Source organism: Juglans regia, chromosome 15 (genome assembly GCF_001411555.2).
Source record: "Juglans regia cultivar Chandler chromosome 15, Walnut 2.0, whole genome shotgun sequence".
In the NCBI taxonomy this organism is placed as follows: domain Eukaryota; kingdom Viridiplantae; phylum Streptophyta; class Magnoliopsida; order Fagales; family Juglandaceae; genus Juglans; species Juglans regia.
In genome coordinates, this window is record NC_049915.1 from 2,878,159 (window position 1) to 2,895,802 (window position 17,644).

Consider the following 17,644-nt stretch of genomic DNA (forward strand, 5'->3'; position numbering starts at 1 on the left):
CTATCTATACCTCTCTGCCTATTTCCCCTTATTTTTCAAGAGCAAAGATCCTTTGGTGATCGCTCTACCCTGTGCCATAAACTTTGTAATCTTTGTTAAAGTTTATGAATATGTTTATCTTCATACTATCTGTATTACTTTCATTATTTTGCATTGCATTCATGCATATGGTCGGTTCAACCGCCTGCCTTTAATTGTGCATATTTATCTGCTTTATTCTTCCATATTCTCCTTCCTTCTCTTCTTCTCCAGTTCCCCTTCTCTCCATTCCGCTGTATATGGTATCAGAGCCTTTCTGGTATCTAATTGTTGCACATTATTCTTCTTTATTCTATCTTGTTTTGATCATCTTCTACCGGGTGCGGGAGTTTCTGCACTAGGTGGTTCAGTACAGTGTCTGTGTTAGACCTAGCACCTTTATAAGACCCGTTTCCAGCCGAGGTAGGCGTCCAGGGCATACTGGGTGGACCGTTTAATCAATCAAGGTATAGTTCGCAGCCTCTTTGAGATGCAACCTTCCCTGTAGATTAGAATCAAAACCTGTTAGAATGAGGAGGAGTAATTCCTCAATTAGTTCCAGGACGACTTTGCCTCCTGACATTGTTAATGAAGAGGATTGCTCTTATGGAGAAGAGCTATCTCCTGATCTAGGATCGTGGAAGATCCCAGATATTAAACCCACTGATATTTACAAAACCACTTGGTTTAAAAATACTTTTTTGAATACTTTGAATGTTCGAACAGTCGAACAAACCTATAGTATATCTAAATCCCAAGAAAAATGTTATCTCCTCAATGAGAAAGACATTTTAAAGTATATAACTCAGGGATTTAAATATATTCACATAGGTTCTGTGCAAATTGCTGCTAAACCTTTAACCAGGTTAGGCATCAATGCTTCTGTTCTTTTTTGCCTAAGAGATGGCAGATTCCTCGGGTTTGAGGATAGCATTCTCGGAATGGTCCAGTCTTCTTTATCAGAGGGACCAGTCCATTTTGATTGTTTTCCTAATATTACTTTAGCTTTAACTGACAACCATATTTTGAAATGTTTGATCTTAAATATTTTAACTTCTGGATATCATATGATTGAAGGAAGTAAACCTCTTGCTTTAATTTTCAGGATTTATTATCGTCTTTTAAAAACAAATTTAGATCCAAAAGCTATTGCAAAACCTTCTGGAAAGCATACTCTCCTGATCCAGAGTAGCTCTTCAGATGTGGATATTAAAATTCCGAAAAGGATTTATTGGGATGAGATTTCTCTTCCTAATGAATGGATTTTGGAACAAGAAATGCCCTTGCCTCTAAGGAATATTGCTCCGGATGCTGGTGTTGACATCATCCAACAATATCTCAATGGAGATGTTAAAATTTCTTTTGATAAATCTGAAACCTCCAGTAGTAGAAGAAGAAATTCTTTTGCTGGTTCCAGATCTAGTTTTGTTGGCCCTGTTCAGAACAATCCAAGAAAGGATATTAATTTCCATCAATTTCTTGAAGATTCTGTAATATATTATACTAGTGCACTATGTACTAGTATAACTTATATACTAGACTAGTATAACTTATATATTAGTACATAGTGTTATTAGTGTAACATATATTATTAGCTTATAATATGCTAGACAACAAAATTAGTTGTTAATTAGACTTAATTAAATTAATTAACAAAATTAGATTAATATATATTGTATATATACTATATTAGTGCACAATGTACTAGTATAACTTATATACTACTACATAGTGTTATTAGTATAACAAATATTATTAGTTTATAATATGCTAGACAACAAAATTAGTTGTTAATTATACTTTATTAAACTAATTAATAACACTAGACTAATATATATAGTATACATACTAGTACATAGAGTATAAATATCTGGCATTGAGTAAAAGCGTTCGCGCGTACTAATATAACGTTTGCATGTAACGAAAATTAAGTAATTAAACGTTTGGAGATTATAATTGAAACATTGGGATGTCTTTCTCCCTCATCAATTCAAGTTCGCACGTTAACTATTAAACGTTCAAACGTTAAGTGTATAAAGGCTCAAGTCCGAACGCAAAACGGCACAACTCACATTTCCCTCAAAACTCAATCCGTAGCCTCTGTCGCATACCACAGTCAAACTCCACCACAACCGTCACAAAAGAGGTAGGCATCCCTCTTTAACCTTTGGATACATTTTTTTGGATGTTTAATGAAGGTTTCGGTGGTTCCTGAAACTCAATGGTGGTCGGACTTTCATCTTCATTTTCTGGTCACCACGAATTGCCAATGGCCAAACGGCCACCGTAGAAAGTTTTCTTGAAGTCTATACTTCATTTCTACGGTGACATTTGACCAATTTCCTGGTGTTTGACATGTATGGGAATGATTGAGTCGACTCACTTATTTTTGTATCATAACGTTTGAACGTTACATTATAACGTTCGAACATTATATCTTCGAAATGAGGAAGACAACATACACGTTCGCACGTTAATCATATAACGTGCTAATATTCTACAGTACGTGCGAACGCATTTAGTATGCATGTGAATTTAAATTGTACATGCGAACGTACGTTTATAACATTTGCACGTATGATCGTTCATATTCTTGAGCGGCACATACGTGCGAACGTTAATATTACGTGCAAACGTTATTTGTAATTCGTGCAAATGTAAAACCTTTCAGTTGCCATAAACCAAATATACATTCGAACTAATAGTTATGTACTTTCGCATGTATTATTAAATACGTTCAACAGCTTTCTCACGTGCGAACGTGATATGCTTTATACGTTCCAACATGTATTTGAGTCGTCAAGTTCAAACATTTATCATATTACATTCGAATGCTTACACTAGATAATCTAACGTGCGAACGTAATAACCAAAACGTTCGCATGTATAAGCTTATCCTCTTAACGTTAAATTTTACGTTCGAACGTGTACCAGAAATAATTTAGATTAGAATACATAATATGTTTCATAATATTAATATTGCTCAATTTTTTTTTTCTTTCAGGATATGACTCATTTTCTGACTACTAGGAAAGGGGGAAGAACAAGTGATGACACGTCTCAAATTGGGGGGGCTCGAGCAGTGATGTCTGAACAAGAAGTCATGATCAACCACTTTCATGAACTCATATGGGAGCAGAACAGCGTTCGAGACGTGTTCATTACGAGAGGTTGGATGGTATTTGCACATTGGTTCGGGAGTTTTATATGCAAATGTGCTCCATACCTAAGGATACATCCTCTCATACCGTGACACTACAAGGTGTTCAATTTGAGGTCTTGGCGGATGTCATTGCTAAACTTTTGGGGATCGGTCACATAACTGAGATATCGACTGCTAGAAATGCTCAGCCTATGGATGGATCCCGAGTAGATGTAGATGTAGGCACTTCTGCATCATCTACTGGCCTAGTTGACCAGTCGGAGGCTAGGGATACTAATGAGGAGGATGGCGACCGAGATGAGGATTTCTACATCCTCACTAGGATTGATCAAGACCGGATCGATAGGAAGAACTCCTTCAACAGGTACAGCTACCCCATTTTTTCCGCATGTTGCATCTTATTATTGCAATAAATATGGATCATGTGGGACATAAGGCCACATTTAGCCGAAAACGTGCACAGTTCCTTATACAAGTGGCACATAACCACATCGACTTGCCACTTCGTATTTTTTAAAAGATCCGTTACGAGGCGAACGTCGTCTCCATGGACAACCTCCAATATGGAGTCCTTATTACCAAGCTATTACTGGCCCGGGGTATGCAACTCATGGTGGAGGAGTGGAGGATAGATCATATGAGCCCATTGACATTACCACAGTACACCGTCGAAGCATTGGCCAAAGGAAGGGGCATGCTCGACGTCATTTTGGCTCTGTACTAGATCTTGTTCCTCTGATCCAGTCCGAGCCCGGTGTTGGGAGTACTAATTAGCTGCCGACGGGTACATCTATGAGAGATGCGCGACCTGCTTGGGTTGATGCGATGGTTTCAGATATTACACATCGACCGAAAGATCGAGTTAGTAGAACAGAGTGTTGGAGATTTTGTCGCCGATATTCTCCATCGGATAGATATCCTAAACATAAAGGTCAACGCATTGACTGACGATTTTAATAAATATGTAACCAACATGTTTTGAGAACAATATTATTATTTAATATATCTGCTGTTTTTGAATTTCAATTCTTAATCTTTTTTAATGTTAGCTTATGCAACTTTAATATTAAATCACTGCATTTCAATTTTCAATCTTTTTTAATTTGAAATGTCTAATTTTAATATTAAATCAATTAACATTCGCACATGAGAATCAATAACGTTCGAACGTGGTGCCAAAATTTTTTACGTTTGCACGTAAATAAATCCCACGTTCGAATGGTCAGAGAACGTTCTAAAGTGAATATGTATATGTTTGAACGTAATGCAATTTCTCAACTGCTTTTAGTGAAGGTTTCCACAAACTTGTGACGGTTTGGGCATTGTCACAATTACCAAACCATCACAAAAACTAATTTTTATTGTAGTGATTTTTATAGCCTATATTGAAAATTGATACATACTAACGATATCATTATCTATTATTCTAGTATACATACAAATAGTTAATTTATAGCTAGATATATTAAAAATCTCTAATTTATATGAATGAGCTCCTAGCTAACGAATGCTGAAAAGAATATTTGGCGTTAGTGAGCCTAGTCTAGTTGAAGTAATGAGCGAGTTTAATTAGGTATGCGTCATTTACTAAGGTTATCCTTCATGATTCAAGGTTTTACTGAGCGCATATTGAGTGAGTTGCCAAATAGACAATATTATAGAGTACTATTTCATGATTTTCATGAATTCTAATTGCATCAAATTGTTTAAAATATTTTTGTCCTTTTTGTCTGGTTAATATTAAAAAAATGAGAATATTCAACAACATATTACATGACAAATGGGAAAAATTACAAACATCATAGAAATCTTGTAAGAGATCATCTACTTTCGAGAGTTCTTTATAATTAATAGCAGCATTCATACAATCAGCCAACCCGTACGTGGACGGTTTTACAAAGGAAAGCATGATATATAACGAGAAACACATAGATGCTGCGCGCACACACATAAAAAAGCAACATTCCTGGCTAGCTAGCTAATTAATGAAGATCAAACTGAAGGCCTGATCATTTGCTTAAATTTTGTACCGAAACGTAATTGCATGCAGACTGGAGATTGCCATTCTTTCCTAGCTTCAAAAAGCTTATGCTGTGACCGGAAAAGAAGATTAGAAATAAATGCTGATCGGAAAATATCAAACCAAAGAGCATAATGCAGCATAACAAACAAACTAATTGGGATAACCGGCGCCGCGACAATTATACCGATCGGAACACTTGGTGTTTTGCATTGAAACACCAAAAAACTGGCTGCGGTAAAGGCTAGAAGCATGGCCACTATTGATATTAAGAGCGTACCTAGTCCCAACGCCAACCTCTGAGGTAATGTTTTGATGAAATCCTTTTCTGTGTAGCGTGACGTAAGAACTGACAGGAAAACTAAAACAGAAGACGAAGAGAATAGCATTGCTACTGCATCTGATATGAAAAATATCCTAAACCAATTGGTTTCCAGAAAGATTGGAATGCCTGTATCTTGATTGTTGCCACCCGGTACTGTAAAGGCAGCTGGAAATACCACAGTGGCAATCAGTGCTGCCACGAGCATGCAATAGTTTGCTGTGCCCTTCATCCACTTTTCACCTTTCTTCTGCAGGTCTTCGTGGCTTTTCATAAATATCTCCTTAGGTGTTTGTCCTTTTTTATTCGTCTCAATCACGTAGGAGTTCGGCATGATCTTTTTTATCTCCTGCAATAAGCAATACATGTGTATTAAGATATGATATAAATAATAGAATCTACCTAGCTAGCTATTTTCAGTACGTATCAAATATAGCAGAGATATAGCATGATCGATTCATTCTATTAATTAACTATTTTACATGTTGAATCCATCCGCTTGTACCTGAAACCACAGCATCTCTCGTTGCATTTGAAGAGCTGCTCCAGATACGATATTCAGTCGATTTGGAGAAGGCAATTCTGCAGCCAAGTGAAGCATATTGTTTCCTTCTTTGTCAATATAGGTTGCAAGGTTAGTCTTCATAACACCTGTCTCATATATCAGATTGAATACACTCTCTTGTCGATGTTTAACAGCAACGTGAAATAAACTTCCATATTCCTCGTCAACTTGCCATATGAGATCGGGGTAAGATCGTATAAATACTTTTATAAATTCAACGTTCCCTACTTTTGCAGCTTCAACAAGTATTTTCATATGATTTTGGATCGTGGACGTTGACGAGAAATTCTTGTGATCTCCAAAATCTTTCCAGAGGGCTTCAACTAAGTCATTGGCTAATACTCTGTTGCTCATCAACCCTTTGAAGCCTAGCTAGGAAATTAAGAATATCAGAAGAAGTGATTTAATTTGGTTAAAACAAATTATTAATATTTCTCTCTATACTACTCTTAGAATTATATGAGCTAAATGATTAAACTCATTTTTTTCATCAACTAAGTTCGTAATTAGCTTTTGGACAAAATAATTTATTGAAAGATCAACAAAAAAACCGCAAAGATGATATTGCATCTATTATGTAAAATCGTTTATGTTAATTATAAGACAATTAATGCATCATTGAGTTCTTACAACTGGTGTTATAAAAAAAAAAAACACACACACGTATGTATATATATATATATATATATATATATATATTTATATATATTAGGAGTGCTACGTACCTCCATAAAGAAATTTTAAAAATACAAACTTGCAAACTGCCAGTGTGGATTAATATGTTATATTAGATTGTAATGTTCTTTTTATTATGAAGTAGATCTGATATATCATATAAAGTCATGCTAGTAATTTGAGAGTTTATTTCTGTGAGATCTTTTTGTGAATAAAACATCTATATATAAGCACATATATATATATATATATATATATGATGTATCGACATGCACAAAAGTAAAGTGAGTTTGGGTTGGAAGTAAACTAACAGGAGCTAAGCATCTTTCCCATAGTATTGATGCCAGCGGCCGACGTACTTTTGCTGCCCATTGCCGAAGGTTTTCTAGCCAACATTTCCAACGGACCCCGAAGTTGTCCCTTCTCTTCAGGACTTTCTAACTTGAGATCTTTCAAAATTTTTAATATGCCGTATCTGTCCATAAAAACAACTTGGGCTGATCATGATTTAGATAGCAAAATCCCCTTATATCAATATCTAAATATTATAAATATAAACACTTTTCAATTTTAAATTTTAAATTTTTTTATCTAATTATTACCTAATCATTATAACTTTTCCAAACTTCCAAACAAAATATTAAAAAAAAAAATCAAAATTTTGAAATATCATAATAGAAATAATTTTAAATAATTATATTCTAACAATATTTTAATTTTATAATATTTTTTCTCAACTTTTCTTCTCATTTCTCAAAACCCGATAAAATATTTTAACTCAAATTATTTCATTATTATTCACAAATTATTTCATTATTGTTCACAAATCATCTAATCTCACTTCACTATCTAAATGAGGCATTTTTTCTCAGCATCTAAATGAGGCATTAATTAATTAGATTCTTTTCTTTTACATATTGTAAGATCCATCGTTAGCAATCAACCAATATAATTCATGTGTCATTTCATTAAAAATAATCTCAATTTTATATTACAGCCGTTCATTTTAAATAGAATTATAAAATAGCTATAAAAGAGACGTTGCAGAACATACCATACAATTCCGTGGAAATAGCAGCATTAAGAAGCTCAATGCGATCCTTAGAATTCATGTCCTCTTTACCAAGAGGAGTGAAAGAGTATAAATAGGACACCATGTCCCTATTTCCAGTTTTCACCGCCGCGTAAAGCGGTAAACGCTCGGCGTCATCCTTGGGAATCGCCGGCAGTTCTTTGTTCTTTTCCACCATCTCCTTTGCAATTGCTACAATTCTTGATTGAGCAGCAAAGTAAAGGGCCGTGCAACCTAAGTTGTCTTTCAATTCCAAGTCTTCTGGTTTCATCAATTTCACAAGTTCTTTTACAAAACGAGTGTTTTTTGTAGCTACAGCACTGTGAAGAGCTGTCCTTTGCTCTTCTGTTATGGCAGCTCTAACACAGTCTCGATCTTTTCCAATAAAAGCTTTAGCAGATTTCCAATCATCTTCTAGGGCAGCTAGAAGGAGGGGAGCATTTCTGGCACGAGATTCCATTAATAATTTGTAGCTCTGATCCTCTTGATCCATTTTTTCCGTCTTTTGCAAGTTTATAAATACAAAAATTAATACGTCAGTATATATGTGTACGTATGCCGATGCTAAATCAGGTAAATACACAAAAGGGGAACAATTGCTTGAAAAAAGAAACAGAGATCAGAAGTGTTAGGTCTACAAAGCAATTCTACGAAAGTAAACTTACAAACTGACTGTGTAATACAAATGCATGAAATGTAGTGGCATTGCACATCAACCTTTCATATTTTTTTTTTTTTAAATAAGAGGTGAAAAAAGTACCACATTTTATAGAATGAGATTTGAGTATAGTATTCAGTAGTATAACTCTGAAAAGAGAAAAATTGTGCTGAAGATTCATTAATGGAGGTGGTAGACAACACTTGCTATAATTCTATTCGTGCAGTTTGAAATTGAGCTTCACGGAGCAGCTGACTGCGCGCGAGACCTCAAAGGAAATGGAAGTGTTTTTTTCTGCTCTCAACCATGCACGAGAGTTTTGCTACAAAGTTGATTACATTTATAAGTACCATTAAACAAGTAAGGAATATATTGCAATGACAACATTGCCCAAATTAGAAGACAGAAGAAAACATGACTTTTTACTTCCAATATTGACATACTGATCCAAAAATTCCCCCAGGCGCGCGGTTTCTTCATTATTTATTTTTTTTTTCATTTTCTTTTAAGAAGAGTTTAAGTTTTTTTTCTTTTTTTAAAAAAAAAATCGAATTTCTTAATAGTTTTTAGCTTTTATTTTGTACTTCAACATGTTTGCCTCAGTAGTACATAACTTATTGTTGAATTTTTATGTGGAATATGTGCTATGCACTTCATCCAAGAATATGTCAGGATAGACTCCTTTTTTTTTTTTTCCTTTTAGGAATAACTTCTTGACAACTCCAAGTCCAACACGTGGCTAGCATTGAAAAAAAGAGACTGACTGTATATAAAAGAGGTAACATATTTATTCTAAAAAACTCTGTTATTAATAAAAGAGACTGACTTAACTCATTGAAATCATTAACGTCTTCTACTTTTACTCTCAACTATGTCAAACATAGGTAAAACAATGCTACCCTTCTTTGTAAATGTAATAATACATTTTAAATAATTTCATATGTGAACCATTAAACTAAACGATTGTCAATAAAAATATGTTGCATCAACGATTGTGATTATTGGATATGAAAAATATAGGACAAAGAACAGCGCTATTTGATCCGGAAATGTCAAACTGGTGTTTACAACAACCAACTTAACTGGAATCATTTACAGAGCACGCATCATAACAATCCTTTAGTTCAATATATTTGTATCTTGAACTAAAAATATGGATCATTGTGTACAATCAACTCTAACTTGTAATAGGCTTCTCATAAATTTCTCTTGGGATAATCGAGCAGTTCTGTTTACCTCTCTTTGGCAGTCACGACAGCAGAAGCAGTTGCTCTTATGGCTGCTAGCTAGCAAGGTCCATTGCATTTGTATCACAACACGGCACGCAATTAAAGATAAGATAGGGTTATACAACTTTTTCCCCATAAATTCGTATCAACGCAGGTGTAGGAATATATTGAAAGCATTAGCAGCACTAGCTAGATTGGAACGACAAAATGTTACATGTTACAGAACATTTTGAGCCATTGCCCATTATCATTACAAACAGCCTGATATTTGGAACCGAGCATCATCATCTGGCACTAAAGGGATAAATCTCTAATGTTGAAGTTTAATAATTAAAGCATTAAAACAAGAGAAATGTTTGGTCTATATAGAGGTTTTATAAAAATAAACTTGCAAACTGATACGACTGAATGTAAAACGTCAGATCTACTTTATGTTAACGAGTTTTATAATCTAATGTACCACATCAAAACACGTCAATAAGTTGTTATAGCTTAGGCATAGCTTCTCAATCACATAAAGGCTCCTTAACAAGAAGATCCATTTTCTCTTGAAGAAATTTGAGTACATCTTCTCTACCTTCCTTTAGAAGCAATTGTCGCAACCTCTCAAATGTCCACCTTGATGGTCGGATTCCCTTCTCTATCATTTCTTCCAATAAGACACAAGCTTTAGTAGCATTCCCCTTCTGACACAGTCCATTAATAAGAACAGAAAATGTGTGCATGCTTGGGACAAAACGCTTCAATCTCATGTACTTCCACACTTTAAGAGCCATATCTACCTCATCTCTCTCACAAAACATCTTTATCATCATTGTGTATGTGTCTGCATCTGGTTCACATACCTTGATCATCCTACGAAAGATTCTAAATGCCTCATCCGTCTCCCCACCAATGATCAAGCTATTTAGAATAATGTTGCAAGTTCTAGAATTGGGTGTAATGCCCTTGGAATTCATATCATTTAAGACCCTATACACATTCTTTAACTTTTTTACGTTACAGAAAGCACTGATCAAGGCATTGTACACTCCCACATCAGGCTTAATTCCATTTCTTTCCATCTCTAAGAACGTATCTACGGCATCTTCAATGCGGTTTTCTATCCCATATGTATGAATCAAAACAGTATAAATTAAAGATGTTGGCTTGCAAGCACTAGTATCCATGTTCTTAACAATTCCAATGGCCTCGTCAACTCTCCCTGCCTTGCAAAGAACGTCAACCATGATGCCATAAGTAACTATATCAGGGTTGCATCCCACGTCAACCATTTCCCGGAAAATCTCCCTCGCCTTCGGCAGATTTGGAGCCTTTCCCCATCCCTCAAGTAATATACTGTAAGTCTTTGAGTCGGGAATAAATCGATCCTTCATACTGTCAAAGATCTCCTGAGCCTTCCTTATATTCTTGGACTTGCACAAAGCACTTAGAAGGCCATTGAATGCTGCTAGATTTGGGGGGATGTTATATTTCTCCATGACATTAAATGTGTAAACTGCCTCCTCCACCTTCTGAGATCTGGCATACTTCCTCATCATAATGCAAAATGTCTCAACATTTAGCATCCCCATGTTCTTCATAGTATTCACAAGGTCCCACATTATCTGATACTGCCTTATCTTGGCCAGGGAATTGATCATGGTGTGGTAAGCCCTGACACTGTGCACATAATTTTGTTGTTTCCCAGCCCATTCAAAGAACCGATATGCCAACATACCAGCATTCTCAAATCTCTTGAGGACATCCTCAACTATATCTGGAGCAACCTTAATACCACTTTGGTTAAGAGCAGTATCAAGAGCTAATGCCGGGCAAGACATCATAATTTCACAAATTCTTTTCAGGGGATCTGAAACCTCTGCTCTTAGTTCACTTGAACTGTACATTCTGGTGGACATAATCCCTCTAAAAAGTAATTTGTTGCAGAAGCTGTAAATCATACTCATATTGTTGATCTGAACAGAGTATCACAATTCACCAGAAGCCCTGACAAGTAGAGGATAATAAATATCATGGTTGAATATTCGAAGGAAACAACCCTCAACCTTCCGGGGTATTTCGTCATGATTATGTGCAACACAATGGAAGAGTGGAATTATCTTAACATTAGTCATTACAGATAGAATTCCTTTTTCACTACAGATTAACATGCTGATATTGTGATATTACTACCTATTTGTAGGAAAAGGACTGTTTTCCCAACACTCAAATACACAATATTAGTGTTTACAATAGCATGGATGGGAAAGCTTCAAGCACCCATATCTAAAGCACTACCTGAAAGTAGATGGAATTAATTTCTCAAACAGGAGGAGCCGTTCTAAAGCACTCAGAAGAAATGAGAGAGCTTTCAACACGGCAATGCAGAATCCCCCATCAAATGTCATAAAAAAGTTCTCACGAGGCCATTTCGGGTGAACTGCAGGAAAGAAAAGACAGAAATTCAGTATCAATTCGGCCCCTCGCTACCTGCATAGCAACAAAATAACAGTAACAAGAACGACAATAACAATGTGTAACCTCAGCTAGAATTGAGGAAAACAAAGATTTCCAATGACTCCACCCAATGTTTATATTTATTTTAAACTTTGAAGGAGCAATGCCACGCTAGTATGAAACTAACTAAACGACACAGCAGGCGCAAGGTTCTTTTGGAAATGTGAAAACCACTTCTTACCATTATGTTCTGGACCTTTTAAAGTGGAAAGCAAGCAAAGCCAAGCCAATCAAATTCTTACCAAAAGGGGCAACCATGCTTCATTGTGATTTCCCAAAATCAACTGGAAAGCAAAAATAATGTGTTTAATGGGACACAAAGGTACTCTTTCCATTTCTTGGAAAATTTATCCCCATGGGATTGGATTCATTGTAGCGATCCAGAATATGCACCACATTTTTTCAATCGAACGCTTGCAAGATTAAAAAAAAAAAATGTGCTGTCGTCACTGAGATGCAGTTTCACTGCTACAGAGAAATTTGGTCAAACACTTGGTCTGCCATACATAAAGTTGTTAGATTGTTCTCACAAAGCTTCTCTAAATCTTGCCAATGGACCCACGATTCGACAAGGCCAAGCTTCAAGAGAGTATTGGAATTACCTATTGGGCGTTGAATATGGTGGAGCTCAGAGAAGTGAAGCACTTCCAGAGAGAACTTGTCTGTGATCAATTAACCGCATCGTACTTTCTATAGGTACGCCGCAAAACCCCAAATTTATTTACTTTCTCGTACTTTTGTTTATGTCGGAGAAATTACGCACGCTGGATTGAGATCGGGGCCTGGAGCACAGGACTCGGCTCAAAAACTCACTCTTGTGTGCATCTGCTTTTGTTTCCGCGCAGAACTAGTTGCGAGATTTTCTGGCGTTACGTAAAAGTTAAAACTGATGGGTAAATTGGATTGGTTAAAAAAAAAAAAAAAAACTTTTTTTTAAACTTTTTTTTATACTTATAAAAATAAAAGTAATAGTTTTAGAATGTATAAATTTTATATAATTTTTTTAAAAAAATTAAATAAATTTTAGATCTATATGAAAAAATCTCTCGAAAAATGGATCTCAATTTTTTTAAATAAAGTGTGCAAAATTTACACACTTTAATACTGTATTTGATATTACTCTAAAAATAATGAGTTTTATCAAAATGTTTTTTAAAAAATAATTTCCCAAAATATAGTTTGACTTTTTTGTGAAAGTGGTTCTAATTGTGTATTATTTTTTCGTGAGAATGCAAATGAAGATGTGAAATTTTAATAGATATGAAAATCATAATCGATTTCCTCACCCTCCTTGTATTTTTTATTTTTATTTCTAATGAATGTTATGTGTTCACTAAAAAAAGAAAAGAAAATATTTTAGATGACAAAGCTATCACTTCTATCTTTCATTGCAATCTGTCCATGTGATTTCAGAGTTGACTAGTACTATAAACCGGGGAAAATAAAAAGAAAATAAAAGGAAAATAAAAAGCTTTAGTACATGTCAACAACAGCCATCTTTGAAGATCTGATTTGAATATTCAAAAGTTGGCTGGTGGGTTTGGATGTTTACCCAATAAAATGCAAACCCAAAAAAATTTCTCACTACCAAGTTTTTCAGAGTCTCGTGCAAAGATATCAAATCTACACACTGCTAATGCTTGAGCTGAGCCTTGATATCTCACTTCTTGGTGTTGACACACTATTCAGCAGCGAAGATCTAAAGGACTCGTGACTAAGTGGCAATGGCCTGTCTGGTAATTTAGGAATATCAATGTCACCCTCCAACATTTTGAGTGCCTCTGCAATGGTAGGCCTAAAAGCCACCATAACATGGGCACAAAGCATCCCCACAAGCACAAACCTCTCCATCACACCTTTTGGCCCTTCTTCCCTTATTGATTCATCAAAGATTTCCTTCACATGTCCTGATTTTGCAAGCATCCAAGCCCAATCAGTGATCAGCAGCACTGAGGAGTTTGATGTGTCCAGCACTTTCCTTCCACTCATAATCTCAAGAATCACAATCCCAAAGCTGTAGACATCGCTCTTCTCTGTTAGTTGTCCATAGAGTGCGTACTCAGGTGCCAAATACCCATGTGTGCCTGCAACTCTGGTGGTAAGATGAGATTGGCCTGCATTGTTTTGCTTTGCTAACCCGAAATCTGCAACTTTAGCCTTCATTTCCGAGTCTAAAAGTATGTTGGTTGTCTTTATGTCTCGGTGATAAATGGCGGGTTGGATTCCATGGTGTAAGTAACCAAGCCCTTTGGCCACATCAAGGATTATGTTCTTGCGCTGAGGCCATGTTAGTTTCTTTCTGCTATGTTCATGATAGGAGCCAGAAGTATACAATTGGTCGTTGAGACTGCCATTTGACATGAAATCATAAACCAAAAACCTCCTCTTACCTTTCAGGTTATCGCTTGTAACACAGCAACCTCGAAGAGAAAGAAGGTTTCTGTGCCTTATTTTGCTAATGATCTCAACTTCATTGCAGAACTCCTCATCCCCTTTCGAGTCCAGATCAAGAATTTGCTTCACAGCAACCAAGGTGCCATCTGCAAGAGTTCCTTTGTACACAACCCCAAATGAGCCTTGGCCAATCAAATTCCTCTGAGAAAATCCATTTGTAGCTTGTTCAAGCTCCGATACCTGAAACCACTTTGCCCCTGAGTTAGGTAACACACTAGCTCTGAAACTGCTCACATATTCTTCATGCAAAGCATTTTGCCTTTGTTTCTTTCCCCATTTCCTGTACAGGATGACCACTCCCAAAGCAAGTAAAACACCAAGAACAGAACCCAAGCATCCAAAAATCAACTTGGTTGAAGTCTTTTTGCTCCAATGGCTCGATGATTTGTCTGCTGAGCTAGACAAAGATAAGCCAAGGATGCAAGCAGCAGTCCTAGCATCTTTTGGACCGAACTCATTAACAATTCCTGCAGCATATAAGATTGTGAAGTAAAAGCATTTTGTGCCATTTGGGTCTAGGCCTGCCAACTGGGAAGTAACCCTCATGCCAGCATCCACGCAGGAGCTACATCGAGTTAGTCCTTTCAAGTCTCCCTGGCAATACTCGTCCAATGGAGTCATTGAACCAAGCTTTTCAGTCCAATCTTGGGTTGTCATGATTCCAGCACAACTGGAATGATTAGCAACGAACTGAGTTGAATTCTCAAAGCAGATGGGGACCAGAGAGGGTTGGATTGACAAGGAAACGAGCTTGGTTTGGAGATCGGAAAGGCAGGAAGATGAAGCTGCAGCATCTGGGAGTTGGAACATGGAGGTGTCTTTGAGGTGTTGCGCAAGTCCCATGCCAAAAAGGCTGAGAAGGGTCTGGCAGCAGTGCTTCACATCTGGTCCTTGACACAGTGTAGTGTTCCATGGGAAGGTTTCAACATAGCTGAGATCTATGGGACATGAGGAATTGGTTGAACCAAAAATGGAGAAGGATAAGAGAAAAAGTATAGAAAGGAAAGAGAAGCTGGACGCTCCCATATCCCCCAAACTCTCTGTGTTGATGCAAAACAAAGTGTTAGAACCACATGGAATACATGTCTTACAGAATTGGATTTTGGGGAGCAAACCATCAAAATTGACTGCCTTGGCTGGCTGTAGTTAAAAGGGCACGTGGGATTTGACATTTCTTAAATAAGTACACTTTCTGTTGGTGGTCCAATATTTAAAAAACCCAAGTTAGATCTTTGGGCATTATCCAAAAAGAAAAATTATATATAATATAATATTATTTTATTTTTATCTTATTTATTTAATAGTGATAAATATATCATATATTATTTAATATAATTAAAATAAGATAAGAATGTAGTGTATAATATTATTCATTTGTTAAATTATAAAATTATTTTTTATTATAAAATAAATCTAATATAATTAATAAGTTTATTTTTATATGATATTCATGTTTGCGTTATCTTGTTTTCAAAAAGTCAAGCTGCTCTTCGTTGAGCAGTGACAGCTTTGTCTTCACACTGTTCATTTTGGTCAAGATTTTACATCGTATAATAAATACCATAACCACCGGCCACCAAGGCAGGAGGAAGCTTCCACGAGGCATGAACACCTAAATTCATATTTTAAATATGGTTTTTGGAATTTGGTTCAAAGGCCGCAATCTGCTTTGTTGAATAAACTATTCATACTCCGTGTTCAATTTGAACTATATTTAGGACAACTTTGGTGCACGAAAATACTTGGGCATAAAATGATATTTGGCCAATAAACATTGACATTTCTTTCTAGAAAATTCAAAATTTCCTTTAAAATTATTAAAAAATATATATGAAAGATTCAAAGAGTTTTCGAGTCTCATATTATCTTGATGTGATTATTATGATAGAGTAGTGCTATCAACTTTTCTTTTTATTATTATTCTTCTGTTATCTTATGATGTAATATTTAATAATTAATATTATTTATTATATTAATTCGGCCGAATTCTTTAATATCACGTCAAGAACTGCTGAGCGACTAAGGCTTCGTTTGGATCTTAAATTCATCTCAACTCATCATTACAACTTTTTCAAATCTCAATATAAAATATAATAAATAATTCAACTTTTTTAAATTTTAAAATAATAATAATATTAAAAAATAATATTCTAATAATATTTTATCATCTCAACTCAATTCAACTCAACTCACTTCAACATTCAAACACAACATAACGTTAAAATATTATAAATAGAGGTTTTCTTAAAATGTTTTAGTTGTTGCTGGATCAATTATCGTTTTGATTAAGGTTGTTTTTAGAGGAGAGACAAGCCCACAATCAGTGATGAATTAAACACTTTTAGCCCACATCCATATGGTGATCAACCACACACGTCCGGCCCACAAAGTAAAAATCGAGCAATATACAAGACTACAAGTCAATAACGTGTAAAGTTTTTTTTTTTTATAAAAATATAATCCACCATAAATTTAAAAAAAAAAAAAATCAGTTATTCAGGTGGGTCGCAATTTTAAAAAAAAATTGTACAAAATTTACACATTTGTTTTCTAATACTAAAAATTCATAAAAGTGGATAATAAATAAATGATTTCGCCTTAGGTGTGCTTATTGCGAAAAGAATTTCTCATAAAAAGGAAAACAATTGAGAAAATAATGATGTTCATACCTTCTTACCACTCTTTTAATTCTTTTTTTTTTTTTGATAGGGTTCATACCTTCTTACCACTCTTTTACTATTCTTTTTATTTTTTTTAATTATTTTTATTTACTTAATAGTTAAGGAAGTGATTATTAGTGAAATTGTATATTTTTTCAATTTTTTTTAATGATTAAGAATATTAAAAATATACTTAAAATAATAATAAAAAAAAATTCAAATACACAAGAGTAGTAAATGGATGGTAAGCGGGTAGTAAGGTTTTGTCAATTTCCATTTTTTATTTTTTACTTAATGATTAAGTAAATT

The 17,644-nt window shown here is 35.1% G+C and overlaps 4 protein-coding genes across 4 annotated transcripts; all 4 read right to left on the minus strand.

Moving 5' to 3' along the window:
• Positions 1 to 5,173: 5,173 nt before the first annotated feature.
• On the minus strand, positions 5,174 to 6,169 carry LOC109019019 (ankyrin repeat-containing protein ITN1-like). Its single transcript, XM_035686072.1, has 2 exons — positions 6,029 to 6,169; positions 5,174 to 5,872 (listed from the first exon to the last, which is right to left on the minus strand). The coding sequence occupies exons 1-2, from the start codon at positions 6,167 to 6,169 to the stop codon at positions 5,174 to 5,176; spliced, it is 840 nt and encodes a 279-aa protein (XP_035541965.1).
• Positions 6,170 to 7,779: 1,610 nt separating this feature from the next.
• Positions 7,780 to 8,328, minus strand: LOC109019015. Its single transcript, XM_019001231.1, has one exon. The coding sequence runs from the start codon at positions 8,326 to 8,328 to the stop codon at positions 7,780 to 7,782; it is 549 nt and encodes a 182-aa protein (XP_018856776.1).
• A 1,551-nt stretch (positions 8,329 to 9,879) lies between these two features.
• Positions 9,880 to 13,079, minus strand: LOC109019018 (pentatricopeptide repeat-containing protein At1g77360, mitochondrial). The gene is made up of 3 exons (XM_019001234.2): positions 12,824 to 13,079; positions 12,003 to 12,144; positions 9,880 to 11,711 (listed from the first exon to the last, which is right to left on the minus strand). The coding sequence occupies exon 3, from the start codon at positions 11,669 to 11,671 to the stop codon at positions 10,229 to 10,231; it is 1,443 nt and encodes a 480-aa protein (XP_018856779.1). The 5' UTR covers positions 11,672 to 11,711; positions 12,003 to 12,144; positions 12,824 to 13,079; the 3' UTR covers positions 9,880 to 10,228.
• Positions 13,080 to 13,602: 523 nt separating this feature from the next.
• LOC109019014 (probable receptor-like protein kinase At1g11050) lies at positions 13,603 to 15,755 on the minus strand. The gene has a single exon (XM_019001230.2). It carries the CDS (start codon positions 15,699 to 15,701, stop codon positions 13,845 to 13,847), a length of 1,857 nt encoding a protein of 618 aa, XP_018856775.1. The 5' UTR covers positions 15,702 to 15,755; the 3' UTR covers positions 13,603 to 13,844.
• Positions 15,756 to 17,644: the final 1,889 nt, after the last annotated feature.